Consider the following 21,541-nt stretch of genomic DNA (forward strand, 5'->3'; position numbering starts at 1 on the left):
ATACCCAGTTACAGAACTGATGTGTCTTTGCTGTGTTCTTACTTCTAATGAGTCTGATGTAAGTGCCCTATTCTCTTATGGCTTGGTATGTCTTGTGGTGTGAATGCTCTTTGTGTTAAGACAATGATATTATCAACTTAAGATGTCATCATTATCAAAATGTCACCCTGTACTCTAAATGTCATCCTTTATCATGTGTCTAATGCATAACGTAACAACTTTTGGGTCTTCCTTTTGGATTATTGACAGAAATCTCTTCTCATACGGACGATCTTTGGTTTCTGTGTGAGCTCCTAGCTGTGCACAAAGGCAGCCTTAAAATAAACACAGCATTTCTTTTTCAAGCACCTTATCTTAGAGTGGTGATTTTTGGTCTAAAATCCCACAAGTACATTATCACTTACCTGGTTCCTCTGCCAGTATCAGAATTGTAACACAGTTCTCTCACACCAGGCTGGAAAACTGAGCCAGACCACAGGTTGTTTAATTGTCCATACTTCGTATCTTGGGTTTTTCCAGCTCTTCTGGGTATCACTCATAAATCTCAGTGTGTCTCACTTATTTTTTTAACTGCCTTTTTCACAGAGTCAAATATTTTAAATCACTGTGGGTTCTACAGTAACACGGATTTACTGTTGTTATGACTCAAAACAATGCTACACCATTATTTGGAGAGCTTTAAGGGATGGTTTTATGGTATACCATCGGAATTATGAAATTTGACCCTAGCAGTTTAAAAATTATCTTTTATTCACAGTACATCAGAGTATATGGAGGCCTATGAGTTAATATTCAACTAATTTATATCCTGTCTTGTATCATCTTTTGAGGGCTTTTCAGCCCTGATCTAAAACCATACTGTAAATTGCAATTAATATTTTGCAGTTTCCAAGTTTAGTTAATTCTGTATTGTTTGTATATAAATTAAGTGTTCTCATCCGTACCACGTGAACCTCCTCACTGGTTCACCTGGTAGTGTGCCAACCACATAGCCTGAGGTCTTACTGCTGTGGCCCAGGTTCAGTTTCATCCAGAGGCCATACGCTGCACGTCATTTTTATACACTCTATCCCCATAGTTCTTGCCCTACATTGACTGTTGGATACAACAGGCAAGAAAATCCAAAAACAAATCATAAAAAAATGTACTTAAAAGGGGAAATGTTTTACAATTCAGTTGTCACTGTCACAAAGGTATCAGCCACTTGAATGTGACATTTGTGCAAATCCAGCAAATGTGACATACCCACATGCACATACAAGGAAAATAATTATCCGTGTACAGAATAAAAGAAAAAGATGCAAGACCATAAACATGCAAAAATGAAAAGTATAGACAGGGTCAATAATGTTTAAGTAATTTTTATTGATTTTATTTTCAAATGTGTAAAACAGATCATTTGATGTGCTGATGACTTTTAACACTTATTTGGATACATTTCATATTTGATAAATACGTCCTGTAAGAAAATAAAGAACAGTGCCCACACCCGCCAAATTCTACATTTTTACCGTCTCCTATGCAGGAGACTATGGCAGGTCAGCAATGATTATGTAATTTTTTTGGGTTTCATTTTCAAAAACATGTAAAAAGCGTAATACAAATCATACAAAAGAACAGATTAATTTTTACCAAAAAACAAAGCCCTGGTTGAAAACACTGCCCACATTCTACACAAATATCACTTAACCAATGTTTCCTATGCAGGATAGGAAGGCTCCTCATCTTTATTCAGTGCTTCATTTTCTTCCACATTTTTCTGGTTCGGTCCCAGGTCATGCATTTCATTCATTTCTGCATCATTTGTCAGTAATTTCTTCCCCTTCAACCTGATAGACATTTGTGATACCAGTAAAATAACAACAAATGTGAGGAGCATGATGGCAGTGCGGAATGGAAACAGACGATATCTGTGTCCATCCTCCTGGATCCTGTCCCATGGCAGAGGCAGCACATCAGGAAGGCCCACCATGGGCTCCCCAACCAAACCTCTCAGTAGTAGTGAAAACACAAACCCACAACAGGCTCCATAGACGTTAACCCACTGGGATAAGTAGAGGATGCATATCACCTGAGGAGTCATCATTGAGTACAACACATCTGAACTGAGGATCCAAAAAAGGGCAACAGAGGACGTTGTCAGAGCTAGACATGCCCCGATCACACCACACAGGAGAACTGATACTTTAACCACCACAAGGACACTCTTCTCTGATGCCTAAAAGAAAAGGAGATAGTTTTATCGACCTACTCTTGACTTATTATAAGTGTTTGACTAAAATGAGCCCAGGACCTGAATAATGTAAAAAGTAAAATTATGAATTTCTAAAACAGCAGAAAACTGGAAAACACACCATTAAAATGTAAATACAATGACTCACAGTCATGTTAATTTATACACCAAGATACATCCTGCTCTTCTTCAAAACAAACCAAGACTGACCTGAATGTTGGTGCCGATGTCCAGCCAGAAATATAAAAAAGAATACTATAAAATATTCAGTAGCTTCATTCTGGTATAATGTTTTGTCACCATAACATACTTCTTGAAAGACCAACTACCCATGAGTTGCAACTACAGACTTAAAATGGCAGGATTTTACAAACACATACATTTTTTATGTGATGATTTCTTTCTGGGGGTATTTTGTCATTTTAGTACCAGAAGACAAATGATCCTTGACACAGTTTTATGAAGGCACTGCTGCTGACTCATTTGAAGACAGTTTTATCTCTGTTGTTGAATTATAATAGTATGACCTCATCCTGTATTGAATCACATCGTACCTCTGCCTTACTGAACCTGGAAAAGGTGCACTGTTATTGTTTGGCAACAATTAGCTGATTACATGTTTTATTATTTCATTTCATTGCTTTTATTACTTCCAGCAAAATTTTTTCATTTCAGATGTTTTTTTTTATTCCAGATGTGGATCTGTGAAAACCAAGGGCCGGATCTACTAAAGGTTTGCCTGTATAAAAACGTGTGCAAACTCATTGCACACGCAAACAAATGTACAAACTGATTTACTAACAGTGCGCACTAAGGGTTTCGTCTTTCAAAGGTGCCAAATAGCGCATCTACATCCAGTTAGTACATTTGCCACAATAAATAAGCAATATGGGGCATTTACACACAATTGCGCATGTGCTGGAAGGGGAAAACATATTATAAATATATTAATTAAGCACACGCAAAGTGATTTATCGAACTGAAAGCACTTTTGCTCATGGAAACTGCATCTATATTTAACATGTCTCAAAGGGAGGTGCAAACGGTTTGTATGTGTAATTGCGCATACATGGCTGCGGTTATTATCACCAGAAGGAGACACTGAAACGATGAGTCACGATGCAGAGAATGCATTTTTCACCCTTGTGTGAACATTTTTGGAATGAATGATGAAACACTCATTAAAACATATGGCCTATCCAGCCTTGTCATTTTGGAGCTGTTGGAGGAAGTCAGAGCACATTTGGAGTCGGTCACCTGCACCTGCTCCTCAGTGCTGGTCAGAGGCATCTCATCCACTGAGCCCCCACCTGTTTTATTTGCTGACGTTCTATTATACGCCAATTTTTCTTTTGTTCTTCTTCTGATGTCTTGATACTTTCTTTTCACTTCATCCACTGTTCACATCGTTTTACCAACAGTATTTACTTTTTACAGATTTCCTACCATATAGCGTTCCTTTGTGCGATCGTAAGATTTCTTTGCTGTAGCTCATTTAAGTGTTTATTTGCTCCATCTACCAACACCTCTAATTCTATAGGATTGAATTTACCTTCGCGCTTTCATCTCTCCAAACTCGCCATGCTGCAAACCAACAAAAAACACACAAAACCTTCATTTAAATAGGCGAAGCTCTAACATGTTTTCACCTGTTGTCATTTACTCAATCACTCTTGGTAAATCACCCGCAAACTGCTGTTCAACCCCACACGCAAAATTCTAGATTGTACACGCAAATTGGGGTCTTAGTAGATCCGGCCCCAAGTGTAGACATTTACACACATTTTTTATTTCTAAATCAAGCCATAGAGTCTTCTGTACCTACCTGTCTGCAAATGATATTCTTGTAGATATTTCGGGCCAGTTGGGAGGCAGCAGACAGAAGAACAGAGTCGACTGATGACATTACTGCTGCAGCAAGTGCCCCCATACCAATCAGAGAAACATAGAATGGACAGAGATGCTGAAGGGCAATTGGCAAAATCATACCAGCTTTACCCTGTTCATAAGGGCTGGGTGACCCAAAGGTGGTCTGGTTCCAATCTGAAACAAAACACATCAGGTACATACAATGAAAACATCAATGCGTACTGTAGGATTATACGATTATAATTTAAGGTTTAACTACTACAGACATTTTTTTCTGAATGGCAAGTTTCCATTATAGTAACTGCATGGTTTTGAGCAGATGTTGCAGCATCTAAGCAAATGTCCTGATTGTTGTCATTAATTTATTTTCTGAATCATTTAGTTCTTGAAGGTGGTGTTGGTCATCATGTTGAACACCAATGGCTAAGACAGTTAAAAAAGAATTAAAACATTACTAGTAGATGCAGCCACAGTCCCAACAACGATTGATGGGATGGCGAGGATAGGACATAAGACTGCTCCAATGTAACAGGTGATCTTAGCTTGGGCATCTGTGGCTGCAGACAGTACTCGCTGGTAGAAAGCCTGATAGCAAACCCCTCCAATGGACTAGAAGAGAAATAAAAATTTATTGAGCATGAATCTACAATGTCTGATTTGATTTACTACTAAAATTATTCTTGCAGTCTGTAATTGTACAGAAGTCATAAGGTATCAATTACCAGTAGCAGCAAGTTATCTATCCAGTAACCTGCATTCTCCAACTCCAGTTTTCCAACCCATGGGTCCTGGTACAGTTTATTCACTGCAGCAGCAGTGATGTTAGCAGCAGAGGGACTTGTCAGGATAAAAGGCACACATATCCACTGAAATAAGAAGAAAGAAGGGTTAAAGACTTACAAATGTAGTTGTCCTGTTCAGCTCTATGGATAAATAACACTAACGGGGACTAAACAGATTGTAAAGAAATATATAATAAATATTTAGACATCTCCCCCTTAAACTGCCACCTTACCATGGTGGGGGAGTTTGAGCGCCCAAATGATCCTAGGAGCCATGTTGTCAGGGACTTTATGCCCCTGGTAGGGTCTCCCATGGCAAACAGGTCCTGGGTGACAGGCCAGACTAAGAGCAGTTCTAGAGGCCCTATGAGAGACGAAAAATCCAGGACTGTGACGTCCCCCGGTCTCGCAGCTGGGACCCCACCCTGGACCCAGGCCCAGGGTTGGGGCTCGGAAGCAAGCGCCTGGTGGCCGGGCCTTTGCCCACGGGGCCCGGCCAAGCTCAGCCCGAAGGAGCGACATGGACTCACCACCCGCTGAGGGAACCGTAGGCAGTGTGCATTGGTTTAGACTGTTGCCTCCGCGATTCGGCCCCGGATAAGCGGTAGAAAATGGATGGATGGATGTTTAGACGTGATGCATGCTGCATGAACCACAGGACTGATCAAGACCAAAGAATTCCCTTTCCTAGAGAGCCATGTTACAGTCAGATCAAACTTGTTTTAAAGTGCTTTGTACTGATGTAATATATTATGATCATACCAGTCCAAAGAGCATGAAGATCAGCTGGATCACATCAGTGTAGGCCACAGAATACATGCCTCCCAATACAGTGTACAGGATGGCAACAGCAGCAGAGATGCACACAGCCACTGAGGAGGGGATATCCATGACCACACCCACTGTTCCTCCTGTATCAAAAAACATTCAGAGTCTGTACAATAGTGAATGACATCATGCTTTGGCTTTATTAGGGTTGGTGCCAGAATACACTGGAGCTACATCCTGATGTGATTAGCTGTTTTACTGTTAGCTGCTACTGCTAATTGTTAATGCTAACAGGGTTCTGATCAACTCTAAAGAGACAGCTGAAGAACACACAAAGAAGAACAAATCAAACATTACATATTACATTTTAGCAGAAAACATTGTGACTTTTACCTCACTAGATTTTACAGTTATATTGTAGTCACTTACAATTCTCAACCAATCAGATCCAATAGAGCTTTGCACATAGTGTCATCACTGCACAAGCTAAGGGTGGGATCGATCTAAATGTGGATAGTATTGATACAAAGGTTAGTAGCAGTGTCAGACTGATATTAGCGTGTGAGCACAACTTCTCCCACTCCATATGAGTGAACAGCACTCCTCTCACTCTGCTCAGGCTCACTTTGTCCCTCCCCCACCCTGTTCTGCCAGAACAGAATTTTTTTATTATTCTTTTATTATGTCTCTCTGATTCTGGAGGTCAGGGCTCTCAAGTCTCACGCAGTGGGCGTGAGACACACGCATTTCAACCCCTTCACACACACACACCACACCTTGTATTTCTCACACAGAGAAATGACCAGGATAACACCCACCAAGTTGCGCTGCAATTTTTTATCCAGTGGAACTGGCAGGAATCAAGTGGGTTCCCCGTAGAGATCAGACAGCACCTGCCATGCACCAGCTAATCAAATGAAATGAATATAGCTACCGAACAGACAGTCAAAAATTAGCATTGCTGTAAGATTTGGATATTCCTGCTACAACATTACAGAAGAGGACAGCTGTCACATTGATTTTGCCGAAGTACAATAAACAACACTAACATTCTCTCTCTCTCTCTCTCTCTCTCACACACACACACACACACACACACACAAAGAAACATCAAATTAAAAAAATATATTTTTTGTATGATTATATGTGTCATTTATCAAATCAGACCCCACCCAACCAACCCCCCCCCAAATCTCACTCTCAAACTTGAGAGCCCTGGGAGTTGTTTGTTCCTGATGTGTGCTTCTGGTATTTGCCTGTGTTGTCCAGTGTCTGTGTTGTTTGCTCTGTCTCTAGGCTGTTCTTTTCCCTTTCCTCTGTTCTCTAAACTCAGCCACTTGTGGTTATGACTGTCTACTTGTAACTCAGGTCTGCATGGGGTTTTTCCCTCTGTTCAAGACATTTTTCCTCCTCGCTGTTACTTGGACTTGCTTCAGTTAGTAACAACATATAGGTTCTGCTAATAAATATGTTAGTTTTTTGTCAGGTGCAAGAACATTTATTTCAGCTGTTTCATTGGTAAATGTGAGGATTGTTGTTTTTACATGTTTTCCATTAGTCTCTCATTACCAGGTCTTTGCCCTTTGATAGTGTTAATTGCCATTTTAAGCCTACAGTAGTAGTTCAAAGGATGTTTTTTTTTTTAACATAGTGAGGAGGGGCTATCAAAACAATAATATAGATATAGCCACTGCATGACTGAAATAGTCACACTTATTCCTGCAGAGCACATCCTATTAGCAAAATTACATTTCCGTTTAAAAAAAAAAAAACTCACTCTTTATTTATGACTTACCTAGTCCAGCAAGAATGCAAGCTGTCCAAAAGATATCTGACAGTATAACAGGAATAAAGAGTACAGCAGCTACAGTGTTTCCATATTTCTCTTGAAAAGGATCCATGAGAGTTACGTAATTCTTTGACCGAATTGGTGTGGTGAAGAACATTCCACCTGAAATCACACAAACAGATGTTTTTCAACTGTAAATATTTAATTGTTTGAACTGTTAAGTCTATTCCTCATATATATATACATATATATATATATATATATATATATATATATACACACACACATATATATATATATATATATATATATATATATATATATATATATATATATATATATATACACATATATATATATATATATATATATATATATATATATATATATATATATATATATATATATATATATATATATATATATATATATATATGTCTCACTGGTGTGTGCCTGAGTGTTATAGACAATAAATACGACAGCATTTTGATGAAAGGTTTAAGTACTTTTCCTCTAGTTATTGTGCAGGTAGTTCCATGTCTTGATTCTGATCGGCCACATTAAAATGATGTTCATCTATTCAATTGTGGAATGTTTTCATGAGAATTTTGGTTTTACATGTTACTTTTGGATGGGTGCTGAAAAGAGATGTATAGGCTAAATGATGAAGATAAACAATGAAGCAACACTGAGATTAATGAGTAACTGATGTGTGAGAAAAACTGTATGAAACTTTTTGACACTGAGTCATTAAACACATCTCTCTACAGCCAAACGGTCTGCAGCATAGAAGTGCAAATGCATAACTGACCATTACTTCAGCAAATTGTGCAGTCAAATTGGAGATAAATGTTAATGATATTTAAAATATTCAGGTATGTGCAATAACGATAAGCCTCACAAGGGAGTGATTTTCATTGAATTTACAGTGAACAGCTACTGAACTTTACTTGAATTTTTTGTTTTGTTTAGTTTTGTTTAGTTTTTTTTTGCTTTATCTAGGCAATTCTGAGCTGGACTAGATCCATTTCACCTAACACACTCACCAAGAATCAGGTTTAAGGAGAAGGCAAGGGGTCCCACAGCCCACACCAGCCCTTTTGTAGGGTCATAGACCATTTCAGCAGTACCCAGAATGTAGCCCCCTCCAACCCAAGTGGCTGAAAAAAGAAAAACTATACTGTAGAGATATTAAATACATTTATACCATGGTCATAGAAAAAAAATCCACAGCTAGTAATGTTTTTATTCCACCACTTTTTTGTGGATGATGGGGGATGTTTTACCTGTCATAGTAAAGATGCTGACCAAAATGTTCAGGTTTCGTCCTCCAACCATTGCAACTTCACTGCGACTCTCAGTGCATTTCTTCTCCTCCCGTTTGGCTTTCCTAGACGCCCAAATGCCTGTACCCAGTACAATGATGTAAAACACTCCTATGGACAGGAGCCCAGGCCAGTTTACTGCCATCTTTAGTATCTGCAGAGACAGGATCCAAACAAAATGACTTCAAGGCTCCTAAAAGGGCATTACTCAGTGTAATTTTGGTGTAAATGAGGTAAAGAAGTTTCAGCCTCTGACTCTTGGTTCCCTTCCATTACACTGTTTCCCCACTCACTGCATGATCCTGAAAATTGCAGGTGTAGATGTGTGACAGGAGTAGTTCAGGGATTTGTGACAGAGTCACAAGACCCTTCTACATCTACAGCCAGATGTTTAATCCTCCATGTAATAAACATAATAAACCTCAGTGTTCTGTGGCACACAGTCATCAAGTAAAATACAAAGACATCTGTACTGAGGTACAGACTAGATCTGACAGCTGTGAGACATGAGGATTGCAGGCAGGTTTAGTGAATTAGAAAATAACAGAAGCTTTCTTTATCAGTGAGTTAATCTGTTTTCACCTAAAAAATTGCTTTTTTTAAAAAAAATCCTTTTTTACATATTTGCAGAGTTTCATGCACATTATCATGATCATTGATTCATCACAACTGCATCATATGATTCTGTATATATTTACAGAACATGTTTTATCGTGCTTCTATTGTGTTATCCATCACCTGGATGTGAACGTAGAAATGATGAAGCAGTCAGTCTCTGCAGACCTTCTCTGACACCTCCTCTTAGTTTAGTTTTGTAAAATATTAGCTTTACTTCCCTTTGTATCAATGGGTTTTTTTTTAGTACATTTATTAATGCATTTTTTAACTTTACCTTTGTCTTACCATTATGTCCTTCTCTCATCATACCTTTGCAACCTCCAGACCTGATGAAGTCATTTACCGTCTCACTTTGAATTTCATCCAAATTATCCCAGTATTCTCTGCATAATAACAGGGGGTTAAGCATACATATGGCTGGATTATGCAAAGTCCCAAAGTGTTAGTTTATACACTGTAACTAGTACCTGAAACCAAACACCAACTCTCCATATTTCTTCCCTGTATTTTTTATTTTTCTATTTTGTGGTGTAAACCACATATTTTAACAAGAACTACAGACATTTTGCCACATGTGAAACACTGTTCACTGATCAAGTTTCACATGTTCATAATGTCACTTGTTCATACAGAAAAGATGTGAGAGAACTACCAACTAACCCACTCTACCTCTTTCTCTTGAGCTACAGCTGCTCAGGAGATGGAGTGGGTTAAACTGAAACCAGACGTAGCTCTCTCTTCATCCAAAACCCAAAGGGTTGGAGGTTGGGATATCACTCCATCACATTTTCTGCCATTGTGTCCTTCGGCAAGACACTTCTCACCCACCTTGCTTCCAGTGTTGTGAATTCAGTGTAAAGCGCTTTGAGTGCCTTGGAAAGCACTCGTATAAATCAAATCAATCTTAAATCTATTCTAGTTTGTCTAGTGCTGACTTTTATATTGTTTTGTATTTGAATTTACATTAAAAAACCCTTGAAAATCACATACAAAGCAAGATCTTTCAGAAAACTAAGATGCAGCACTGTGTCAGTTGCTTCAGTTAGCAATGATAGGTTTATTTACAGAATTTTCATGCCCACACAAAACAAAAGCTTCATAGAAAACATATTGTAGTTGCTAAATGTTATGCAGCGTTGGTGCACACAAATATAATGTGGTACATAATATTGTTATGCTCATTTACAAGCTAACCAAATGTTGCAATATGTCCTGTGTTTCATGATAGAGCAATAGTTCAGAAGAAGCTGCTTCGGTAATGTGTATAATGCAAAAAGCAACACATCTTACTATGACAATGTTTTTCTCTCCCTATGATGTTTAATACAGTGTGAGCATTAGAACCCCAAATTAAATGTAGCATTGATCAGTACTTACATGTGAAGGTCACTTAAATCAACAGAACAGACAGCTGTGAGCTTCAGCTTGATGTGTCAGACAATCCCACACCTGAAACATATATCAAGTTTTTACTTGCATTAATTGTGTGCATACATATTAACTATTGCTTAGCTGGCTTGGGAACGCCCTGGAATCCCCCAGAGGAGCTAGAGGAGGTGGCTGGGGAGAGGGAAGTATGGGCTTCTTTACTTAAGCTGATGTCCCCACAACCCAAACCCAGGTAAGTGTAAGAAGATGAATGCTAAACTAAAGAGAGATGCTATGGCACAAATGCCCCCTTAAACAGTTATTCCACTTTTTCATGCTTTAACCTGTTTTTCAGCACTTTTTATCTATGTGCAGGTGACTGAGGAGACTGAGGAATACTCAGAGGACTCTGTGCATGTACTATGCAGGAAACATTTATGAGAGTAACCTAGTGAAAACACTGATAAATCCAGTTCTGAATATACTTCCTGTTGTACAGAGTTTAAATACTGTAAATACCATAACCATTGGTCCACAAAAGGGATGGAATCAGTGTGTCTCTCCATACTTAGATGTGTAAAGTTATCTATGATCTGATTGCACACTCACCCTAAGGAAAACACAGCATTTTAGAAGCATATGTACATTGCTAAAGATTACAGAATGACATAGTTTTGGTGAAATATCCAACTGCCAACCATAATTTGGAGACTTTCTACTCACTGTTTAATCTCACACAACAGAATATCGCTAACATATTGCTCTGATGTTACTTGTGTGACAGGGAGACAGTTCAGAAGTCATCAGATCAGCAAGACACCTCTTAAACACATGATGCCCTTTCCTCCAGACCTGTAGGGCCCAGTGTGCAAACAGCACACAGGAGTCTGGATTGCTGATAGACGTTGAGGGCAGACTGTTGTGATTGATCCAATGAAGTGACCAATCAAATCAGAGGAGAGGCGGGCGAAGTAAGCGCACAGCTAAGGGCAGAGACAGCTGTGATTGGTCTAATCAAGCAACCAATCAAAAAAGAGGAGGGGAGGGAGACGTAAGCACCAAGCGGCTAACGGTTCTGGCTTGTATCATCATTGTGAATGGAAACCACAGCGTTCTTCATCACAGAAAGGTGAGTTTATTTTCCGGTGAAATAGTAGTGTGGAAGAGTTCAAGTAACAGTAAAAGCCATAGTCAATTTTCGTGTGTGTATCAATTTTCCTTACTCAGTGACATGCCTACTAAAGCTGATACAGTTAGCTGAAGCACAGCACTGTATGAAAGACACAGACATATGAAAGCTATCATTAGCTAGCTAGCACCAACTGGAGGTAGGTTCATCAGTTCATACATTTGTCTGAAGGCGTTTGTTTCCGTCAAATAAATCCGATAGCCCACGTTTTACCCACGTAATAGCGCACATTTCTGTATCTTTGTTTAATATAGTAGTAGTAGTATACATAGTAGCCGTTGCAGGAAAAAAAAAAAAAGTCATTGGCTTTCTTGATCCTAGGGATGAAGTAATATTCTCCTGCTCTCAGGGTAGAGTAACCTAAATCATAGTGTTGTCTGAGGGTAGTTTAGTCTTTCTTGGTTGCAGGGCTTAAGTAATATATTTAATTCTCTGTTAGTTCCTCTGCTGCTTATGTTGAACAAATATGTTAGTTTGTTATATGGAAATGCATAAATAACCTATCATGCTGTTAGACATAGTTTGGCAAAGCTACTGCTTATACTGACATACTAATGTTTCAAACGTCAGGTCAGTTTCATGCTTACTTTAATGTGGGCCTCTAAAATCTGCACGCTCTTATTAAGAATCTCTCTTCTAATTTCAGAGAAAGGATGAATACTGGCTGATGGGCGTTTCATCAAGGAAGATACATGATGCCAGGATTGAACAAGAGGTCGTCATTGTCAAAGGAGAGGAAAAGGACTTCATGAACAGCTATATAGTCGCAGAAAAAAAAAATATTAGACCACCCTTGTTTTCTTCAATTTTTTGTTCATTTTAATGCCTGGTATAACTAAAGCTACATTTGTTTGGACAAATATAGTAACAAAAGTAGCTCAGCAGAGTTGAATTTAAGAGCTGATATCTAGCCATTTTCCATGGTTTTTTTTTTTTTTTTTGATAATAACCAAAATCACTTAAGTTCTTACATCAATAGCTATGGCATTGTACTGCCAAAAACAGTGTTTTTAGGCATTGCATGTTTTCTTTTCTGTCTGTTTTAGTCACATGATACACACAGGAGTTAGTACTTGATTTCATAGCCGTTGTTTTTGATGACTTTTGATGGTTTAATGTTTTTTTCCCACAACTGTAAATGAGGTCCAGGAGAAAGAGAATATTTATTTTAAAGCTCCAGTCTCCATCCCAGAAAGACTACCATTACTATGCCTGTGAAAGAGCCAGTAAAGCAAGTGGAGGAAGTAGAACTGAACTGAACTGTTTGCATTTGTGGAGATGTGGCTTACACAGGGTTGCTCAATATCAGAGACCCTCCTGAAAACCTGTAATTGGATGGATAGAAAACATCACACTACTACAAAAAAGAGAATATATATGTGTGTGTGTCCTCTCTGTTTTTGTAGTAGTGTGATGTTTTGGAGGAGACTATGCAGAAATGTGTTGTGATTTTTACACCCTTACTTAGAAATGGGTAATTGCAAAGAGGTGGCTTTAGTTAGGTTCACCTGTTTATTTTGCTAAATGGATGTGTTGAGTAAAATCTTTGTGCGCAATTATACCAAGAACTATGGTTGAATCTGCAGATAGGCAGAATGTGAAAGTCATTAAATTTGAAGTAAATTCAAAACTATTTCTGGCCCTTCAAGATCTGCGGACATAAACCATGAGTGGCCAGGTCATAGGTTGTCCAATTGGCCTCCATAGCACCCAAGAGTTTTCCCAGGGTCTTCCTGCAAATGTATATTAAAATTAATTGAATTTATTAAAATAGTATGCCAAGTGCAATGACGGATAAAATCTAAACCTTTGTAGTCTTTGTGGTTTTAATGAAAATTTTACATATTAATAATAGAAGCAAGAGATGAATGTATAAATACAGACAAGTACCTGCAATTTTCAGCCTTCACAATGGCTTCATGTATCCTGTCACACTCGTCATCCAGATAGGCTTGGCCAGTATTGGTGATGGGGAGAAATTTGAGAGTTCAGATCCTCAGCTGAGGCCACACATTCCTGTACAAAATGACAATAGCATAATTGTATTAAGGGCAAGAACATTACAAACAACATTAATGGAAAACTATGTCTCAATACATTACCAGATCCTTTGATTATTTTTTTTAAATTTTATTAGAGTATTACTTCATCCCTGGGACCAGGAAAGACACTGACTATCTGTAGTCTATTGTTTTTATTTGGTAGTGGTTTACTGTTCTTATTTATCTATTTTATTTATTTATTTTGTTGTTTGTAATTGTATGGCTTTTAAATCTAATCTTGTATTTTATTCTTTTTATTTGGGTTTTATTTATTCTTCTGTGTAGCACTTTTTTCTTTTTTTGTACAGTTTCTATGTCTTTAAATCTATTCTGTATTCTTCTATTTTGGTTTTAATTCTTTTGTACAGCACTTTGGTCCACTGCTGTTGTTTTGAAGTGCTTTACAAATAAAGTTGGATTGGATTGGACTTTTTTTTTCCTTCTGAAACAGCTACTGTGTATACTGCTACTATTAGTACTACAATTACATTAAACAAAGACAGAAATGTATGCGATTCCGTGGGTAAACGTGGAGTATCGGATTTATTTGACTGTATCAAAAGCCCTCAGACAAATGTATGAACTTGTGAATTGATGAACCTACCCCTGGTTGGTGTTAGCCAGCTAAAGATAGCTGTAACAGCTGTGCTTCAGCTACTATCAGTATTAGCAAGCATGCTATTGAGGAAGGAAAATGGATACACACACGAACATTTACTCTGACTTTCCCTGTCACCTTCCGCACTATTTTATTCCACACTGTAATTTCACTGGAAAATAAACTAACTTTCCGCTCATGCAGAACACAGGCCTTACATTCACACAGATGATGATCCAAAAAAGAGCCGTTAGCTCCTTGGTGCTTACTTCGCCCGCCTCTCCCCCGTTTTGATTGGTTGCTTGATTGGACCAATCACAACTGTTTCTATCCTTAGAACATCAATCAGGAAGCATAACTGCCATCTGTAAACGAACGAACTTTAGTACCTTTTAAACCTCCATTTAATTGATTATATATGACAAAAGTCATTTAGAGAGTGAGTCTAATGAGTCTCATCATTAGAAGTAAATAAATAGAAAAAAGAATATAAAAAGGATTATGAGGTATATATTTTAATGAGGTTGAACAATCAGTAACAGTCAGATGTTTGTTATCAAACAAGATCATCCTTGTCTTTAAAAGCCATTGTCTTGCTTTTTCCACTTGCTTTGACAGCCTACAGAGAAAAATGTGGATATTGCAGAGGTAAAACGGGATACAAGGTTTATTGTATAAAGGCATCATTGTTTTCATCTGTCGTAAATATTTTTGTGGCTCCTGTTATAGATTATGTGCCCAATCTGTGGTTGGACAATCTCTCAAAGTAAGATTAAGACACATGTAAGCAAGTAAGTCAAGGATCCCGCTCCAAGAATCTGTGTTTTCATCAATTAATAATGATTGAAAACCTTATGTAGTATAGAAAGCCATTGAATAAGATACACAGCACAGTTTTGGGTTATTTGGTTGTGTCATTGGTGTCATAATTTTAATAAATCTCAAACTCTACCTTTTGAGTGTATTTTGAAAGGTCGTGCTTAAGGCTAAACTCATAAATTTATTGTTTTATTTGTTGATTGTTATGTTTTTTGGCACATAATCCAAAATGGTGGAATGAGACCTTGCATATTGGAAATGGCAAAAGTGGGCACTACCTACTTCCCACTGCTTTACTGCACATTCATAGACAAAGACCTTAAGATACTGATGTGTGTACCTTTGGGTGTCAGATACATGAGACTCCTTGGTGAAAAATCAGATACAGCAAAACATTTTTGAAAATCAAAATACACCAACTATATGAGTTGCATCATTTATCAATAATATCTTAAATTACAGAATATATAAGACCATACAAATTAAAAACTTCATAAAAAACATATTTTTAGTCCTCCCTGGAACTTTCTTGGAGCAAAACCCAAGGACAGATCTCTTCCCTGTGATATCAAAAGATGTGTAACAGGTAGGATCCAGCGGCCAGAGATCTGTGATGTGACGGGCTGGCTGGCGTTATCCTCCTCCTCAATGCCTGTGCAGAGAAATTGACAGCTGTGGATAACAGCTAGAGGGAAGACAAGCAAAACAGCTCCCAAACAACCACATGTGCAGCTTCAAAACAGATTTGCTCCACTACTGTAGAATGCTGGATCTCCATCTGATGACCTGGATAACTTCTCAATCTTGCAGAGAAGGATAAGGTCTGAAAGTAAATCAGAAGACAGAAAGCTACAGGGAAAGCTAATGGCCGGACCTCATACTCTGATTGTGGGTGACTCTGCCTTAAAAGATGTGAGAAACATGTACAGTTAAAAACACCAAAGTGCTGTTTTTTCCCAATGACATGGTTTGTGACATGACTGACAGAGTTCTGAAAATTGTGGCTGCAAATCCAACTGTGGAACACATTGTACTGCACACCGGAGCCAAAGATATTGTGAAGCGGCAATCAGAAACCCTCAAACGAGACTTTAATAATCTGCTAAACATAGTTAGCTCTGTGAATGCTGAGGTGTTTATCAGCGGGCGTCTACCACCAGTCAGAAGAAGAGTCGAGAGATTTAGTAAGTTGCTGGTTCTGAATGCTTGGCTTTCTGCTGCATGTCAGATTCATTCAGTACATTTTATTGATAATTCTAGCTTTTTTTTTTGGGACCGCAGACATCTTTTTAAGGCAGATGGGCTTTATTTAAACAAAACAGGAGCTAATCTTATCACCTCCAACCTGTATTTCTTCTTGTGTCACACTGCTCCCTCTGCCAAGGACAAGAGACAAGAGAAGCCAAAACAAAAGGAAATAACTTCAAAACATGAAGGAGAACCAACACTCCCCAGTGGCAAAGCGCCACCCCAACCAGCTGCCATTGGTTGTGAGGATTCACCCCCTCCAACCCCGCCAAGTTCACCATCTTCTCTGGATGTCACATTACCATTCTCCCACGAGCTGGAGTTCACTGATCAGATGAACAAGCTCCTCACAGCCGGCCTCCAACTTACTCCCCGTCCATCTCTGATCTTTTCCCCCAAAATTCCACCCTGCCCCTCTCGACGATCTCAGCGCCAACACCCACCTCCCCCAATCCATCCACGGCGGCTTAATGTCTCCAACTGATGTGTTTCAGGTCCAGACTTCAAGGTGAGTGTTATTCCTGACTTTTCCAAGGAAAAGCCAGGGCCCAATGTGCTGGAAGCTTCATTGATTCATGTTTTGATAGGTAAAAGGAAAAGAACACCCCATCCTTCAAGAAATGTGTCAACATCAAATTTAATATTCATTCCATGTCAGCCACAGTCCGCACCACAACATGGAAAAAATAAGGGTCTTAGCACGTTAAATTTAACTCTTTTAAATATCAGATCTTTGGCGGGCAAATCATTCTTAATTAATGATTTTATTAAAAAAACACAACCTTGATTTTATGTTTTTAAATGAAACATGTTTGGGACAAGATAACAGTGCAGCAGTTATTATTGAATCAGCCCCTCCTAACTTTAGTTTCATGAGCGAAGCTAGATTACATAAGAAAGGAGGGGGAGTTGCCATTTCATATAAGGACAGCCTCTAGTGCAAGAAAATATCCTATGGAAAGTTTGATTCTTTTGAATATGTTGCTCTTCAGTTAAAATCTTCCTGTCGAGCAACATTTGCAACCATCTACAGACTTCCAAAATACAATGCAAAGTTTTTTGAGGAGTTTGCCAAAGTTTTATCCATTGCGTACATTGATTTTGACTGTGTTGTTTTAGTCGGTGACTTTAACATTCATATTGATACTTGCAATGATGGAAGTGCTAAAGAACTTTTTAACGTCCTGGATAATTCTGGACTTTCTCAGCATGTAACAGATTCAACACATAATAAGGGACACATATTAGATCTATACTCAGTGCCAATGAAAACGCAACACTTGAAGATTCTTATATATTTTTTTAAATCGATGAGGATTTTTATTCCATAAGCTCTTTGGAATTAATCATAGGCCATTTCTGTACAGTAAAAATAAAAAAATCACACCCAAATTTGTTGACAAAAAATAAGAATAAAGAAAGAAACTCAAGGACCCCCAAAACCAAAAGTCACATTGCAGTCCCAGAGGTGTTGCAGCTCAATGTAGCGATCCTGCTGTGGCGTGGTCACACGTGCTCGTCCAGGGCGAGGTCTGTCTGCAGTTGAGCCAGTTTCTTCATGCCTCTGTTGCATCCTGACTATGGTGGACACATTGCATCCAAAACGGCGCACCACCTCCCGAGCAGAGATTCCGGCCTCCAGGAGTCCCATAGCATGGCATCTTTGGTCACGTGTCAGTCTAGGCATTGCTGAGTTATTGCAAATGATTTTGGTGCTTTTCAGCTTGCCTTTATATACAGAACATGACCACTCCTTAACTGACCATGATTCCTTAAGTTGAGCAGTTCATTGCTGAGCAATGAGAAAAACAAGTCTTATGAATGCAGACAAGTTCATTCAAGAGTGACAATAGCTCAACCCGTCTCAGGCTGTTAAGAAATTGTCTGGGATTATCTTATACAGGTGAAACTTAAACATATTCATGCAGCTCAGGAACAATAAAACACATTCAAGTGTTGCGTTTTCACTGGCACTGAGTATAATTTTTACCGAAGGTATTAATATTCTGAGGTCATGGTGACTGATGTCGCTCTCTCTGATCACTACTGTGTTTTGTTTAAAAGGACCGCCCTTGCTAATCCTAACAAAAGTGAGGGTGAGATGATCAGAAGGCGTTATATTAATGATAACACCTGCACATTATTCACCCAAGCTTTTGCACCATCACCAATGCTGCCCTCAGCTTGTGTTGATGACCTGTTGATTTCTAAGTCTGCCTATTACCACCTGAAGAACATCACTAGAATCAAGAGTTTTCTGTCCAAACAAGACACAGAAAAACTTGTTCATGCATTTATTTTCAGTAGGTTAAATTATTGTAATGGTGTCTTCATAGGTCTAAACAAAAAAATCAATCATGCGGCTGCAGCTGATCCAGAACGCTGCTGCCGGAGTCTTGACTAATACCTAGAAACTGGATCACATCACACCGGTCCTCAAATCACTACAATGGCTTCCTGTGAGCCAAAGGATAGAGTTCAAAATCTTCCTCCTGGTCTACAAAGCACTGAATGACCTTGGGCCCAAATGCATCCTAGACTTCTTAGTTCCCTATGAAGCATCCAAACCCCTGAGGTCATCGGGGACAGGTTTACTGTGTGTTCCCAAAATCAGAACCAAACAAAGTGAAGCAGCATTATTAGCACTAGTTCTTTTGCTCCTCACCTGTGGAACAAACTTCCTGAATACCTGAGGTCTGCTCAGACTGTTAGCTCTTTTAAATCAGGCCTGAAAACATTATTGTTTACTGCAGCTTTCCCTTAAACTCTTAAATAATGTCTTTTAAATTAACTTTAAAATCACATTTTATTGCTGAAGATTTTATTGTCTATTTTAATTTCAGTGTTTTTATATTTTAACTTTCTCTCATCTTAAATGTATTTTTATTCCTCTCCAGTGATGCTTTTATGTTTTATGTAAAGCACTTTGAATTTTCCTGTCATGAAATGTGCTATACAAATCTATACAAAAACTTGCCTTGCCTATTTTGGATGTTAAATGGAATGTGGGCACACAAATATAAACCAGTGTGCAATATCTTAAAGAACATTTATGAGATAACCAAATGCCACAAATATACAGACTCCTGTGCATATGTGTTTCATGTTTGAGCAATACTTCAGAAGAAGCAGCTTCTTTGTAATACTGTATATAGTGCAAAAAGCAAAATATCTTTCTATGACAATGATTTCCCCTCTGTGTGATGTTTAATATAATGTAAGCATTGTACACTCAAGACAGATGTAGTACTAGTCAGCTTGATGTGCCAGATATGCAAAGCTGTTATAGAGGTCTGTAAATCAAAGCCTGTATGACATCTCACTTGTCAAGTTGTACTTGTTGTGTGAGTATAGTTTAGTTTGAGTTTAGTGATTCACGCTTACAGTTATAAAAAACTTTTTTCAGCAGAATTTACAAAAGATAAAACACACAGGTAAACCACATAAAACATTCAAAAATAATCAACCAATAAGTTTATATGCAGTGTGCTCACCTGTATGGAACAAATAAAAAGGATTCTAAATACAGTTAAGTGTTTACAATGCTTATAGGGACCACAAATCCTAATAGATATGAAACACCCTTATTACATTACACCAGAGGTTCCCATAGTGGTACACTGGAGTCTCAACTTCCTGTCCAGCTTCACTCCTGCTTGACAGTGGAGACGTGATAGAGCGGAAGAATGGGTGAGAGAAATGGAACTTAACAAGAATAACTGTCACCAATATTTTGCTCAAAGCCTGTGAAAATGACCCTAATGATAGAGTCCAGCCTAGCTCGGGGTACAGGTGACACAGGCAGCTGCCTAGGGTGCCATTGGCTGGAGGGGGTGCCAAATTACAGACAAAAAATTACAAAAAAAATAAATAGATATATAAAATTTTTATTTAATGCATGATGCACAGACACAACAGCAGCTTCTCTCCGTCCAGTTCAAACAGAGGACAGATGTTGACTGAACCACATGGAACGTTTCCTAGCTGGAAAAAGCTAACTCCTACCTAACAGCATAAACAGTGATCTACATTTCAGTGCAGCACAAATTGGGACTGGTGATGATAATAATGTGTTGGTATTAAGTGGTGGAAGTAAAGAAATGCGTCACATGCAAGGTCATTATCGTTAACGAAAATGAACAAAATGATGAAAACTAAAATTGTAAAAACATTTTCGTTAACTAAAATAAATAAAAACTCTAATTAAAAGAAAAAAACGATAAATAACTGAAACTGTATTGTCAGCTTACAAAACTAACTAAAACGTTTAAAAATTATGGATAAAATTCCCTTCATTTTCGTCTTTGTCAATGTCGGATTGATATCAAATTGATTTATTTGGCTCCAGCAGTTTTAGCTGCAGCACCATACGACACTTCACAGTCTGTCATATCTGGTCACTGGTGGTTTCCAGTCGTCTTCTGGTCCCCACTCTGCCTGGAACATACAGACTAAGGCTGGGACACAGCAGCACAGTCCTGTCTGGGGTTTACTTTAGTGATGCGTGGGGTCAGTTTTTTTTTTTTTTTGCACACCATGTGTACCTGAGTGACAGAGACAGAGCAGAGCTAAATGATCGCGTCAGTGCTGAACTAGCATCCAGGTAAAGACTGGAGAGTTTATCACCATGAAAAGGCCTTCCAAGCCCTTAACTGCACAGTTTAGAAGAGGAGAAAAGAGGAGGATGACAACTAATCCAATTACAGAGATATGGAACCTGTCAGAATGTTAAAAAAAAAAAAAAAAACATTTGATGTTACTGGCTACAGCTAGCTGAACTGAAATGAAGCAAAGTTGGCTAATAATGGAACTGGAGATGATTAAGATATGACATACCTGCTAAGGTGTGGTTTACTGCTGATGAACTGGGTTATATATGTTTATAAATGGTTT

The 21,541-nt window shown here is 38.4% G+C and overlaps 1 protein-coding gene and 1 long non-coding RNA gene across 4 annotated transcripts; one reads left to right on the forward strand and one right to left on the reverse strand.

The window, feature by feature from the left end:
- Positions 1-1,385: 1,385 nt before the first annotated feature.
- On the reverse strand, positions 1,386-13,955 carry LOC115429756 (high affinity choline transporter 1-like). 3 transcript variants are annotated; one of them, XM_030149460.1, is made up of 10 exons: positions 13,832-13,955; positions 10,762-10,833; positions 8,728-8,920; positions 8,488-8,601; positions 7,448-7,603; positions 5,647-5,795; positions 4,825-4,968; positions 4,558-4,711; positions 4,059-4,276; positions 1,387-2,218 (listed from the first exon to the last, which is right to left on the reverse strand). In XM_030149460.1, the coding sequence occupies exons 3-10, from the start codon at positions 8,909-8,911 to the stop codon at positions 1,700-1,702; spliced, it is 1,638 nt and encodes a 545-aa protein (XP_030005320.1). In that variant the 5' UTR covers positions 8,912-8,920; positions 10,762-10,833; positions 13,832-13,955; the 3' UTR covers positions 1,387-1,699. The 3 variants fall into 3 exon arrangements, 2 of the variants coding, with proteins under 2 accessions (XP_030005321.1, XP_030005320.1); XM_030149461.1 differs by lacking the exons at positions 10,762-10,833; positions 13,832-13,955 and having other exon boundaries at positions 1,386-2,218; positions 8,488-8,621; positions 8,728-8,827; XR_003936830.1 differs by lacking the exons at positions 1,387-2,218; positions 4,059-4,276; positions 4,558-4,711; ... (4 more) ...; positions 8,728-8,920; positions 10,762-10,833 and adding an exon at positions 13,569-13,674.
- Positions 7,879-18,997, forward strand: LOC115429761 (uncharacterized). The gene is made up of 3 exons (XR_003936831.1): positions 7,879-7,890; positions 14,618-14,628; positions 18,861-18,997. It is a non-coding gene; the product is annotated as an uncharacterized LOC115429761 (long non-coding RNA).
- Positions 18,998-21,541: the final 2,544 nt, after the last annotated feature.

This window comes from Sphaeramia orbicularis, chromosome 12, assembly GCF_902148855.1.
Source record: "Sphaeramia orbicularis chromosome 12, fSphaOr1.1, whole genome shotgun sequence".
In the NCBI taxonomy this organism is placed as follows: domain Eukaryota; kingdom Metazoa; phylum Chordata; class Actinopteri; order Kurtiformes; family Apogonidae; genus Sphaeramia; species Sphaeramia orbicularis.

What these genes read in the sequence shown, in the direction of transcription:
- LOC115429756 (XM_030149460.1), bottom strand. Translation starts at nt 8,911, where the DNA reads ATGGCAGTAAACTGGCCTGGGCTCCTGTCCATAGGAGTGTTTTACATC. An exon ending in TTGCATTCTTGCTGGACTAG is followed by an intron (nt 5,796 to 7,447) that starts GTAAGTCATAAA and finishes TTTTTGATACAG; the next exon opens with GAGGAACAGTGGGTGTGGTC. An exon ending in AGAATATCATTTGCAGACAG is followed by an intron (nt 2,219 to 4,058) that starts GTAGGTACAGAA and finishes CTTTTCTTTTAG; the next exon opens with GCATCAGAGAAGAGTGTCCT.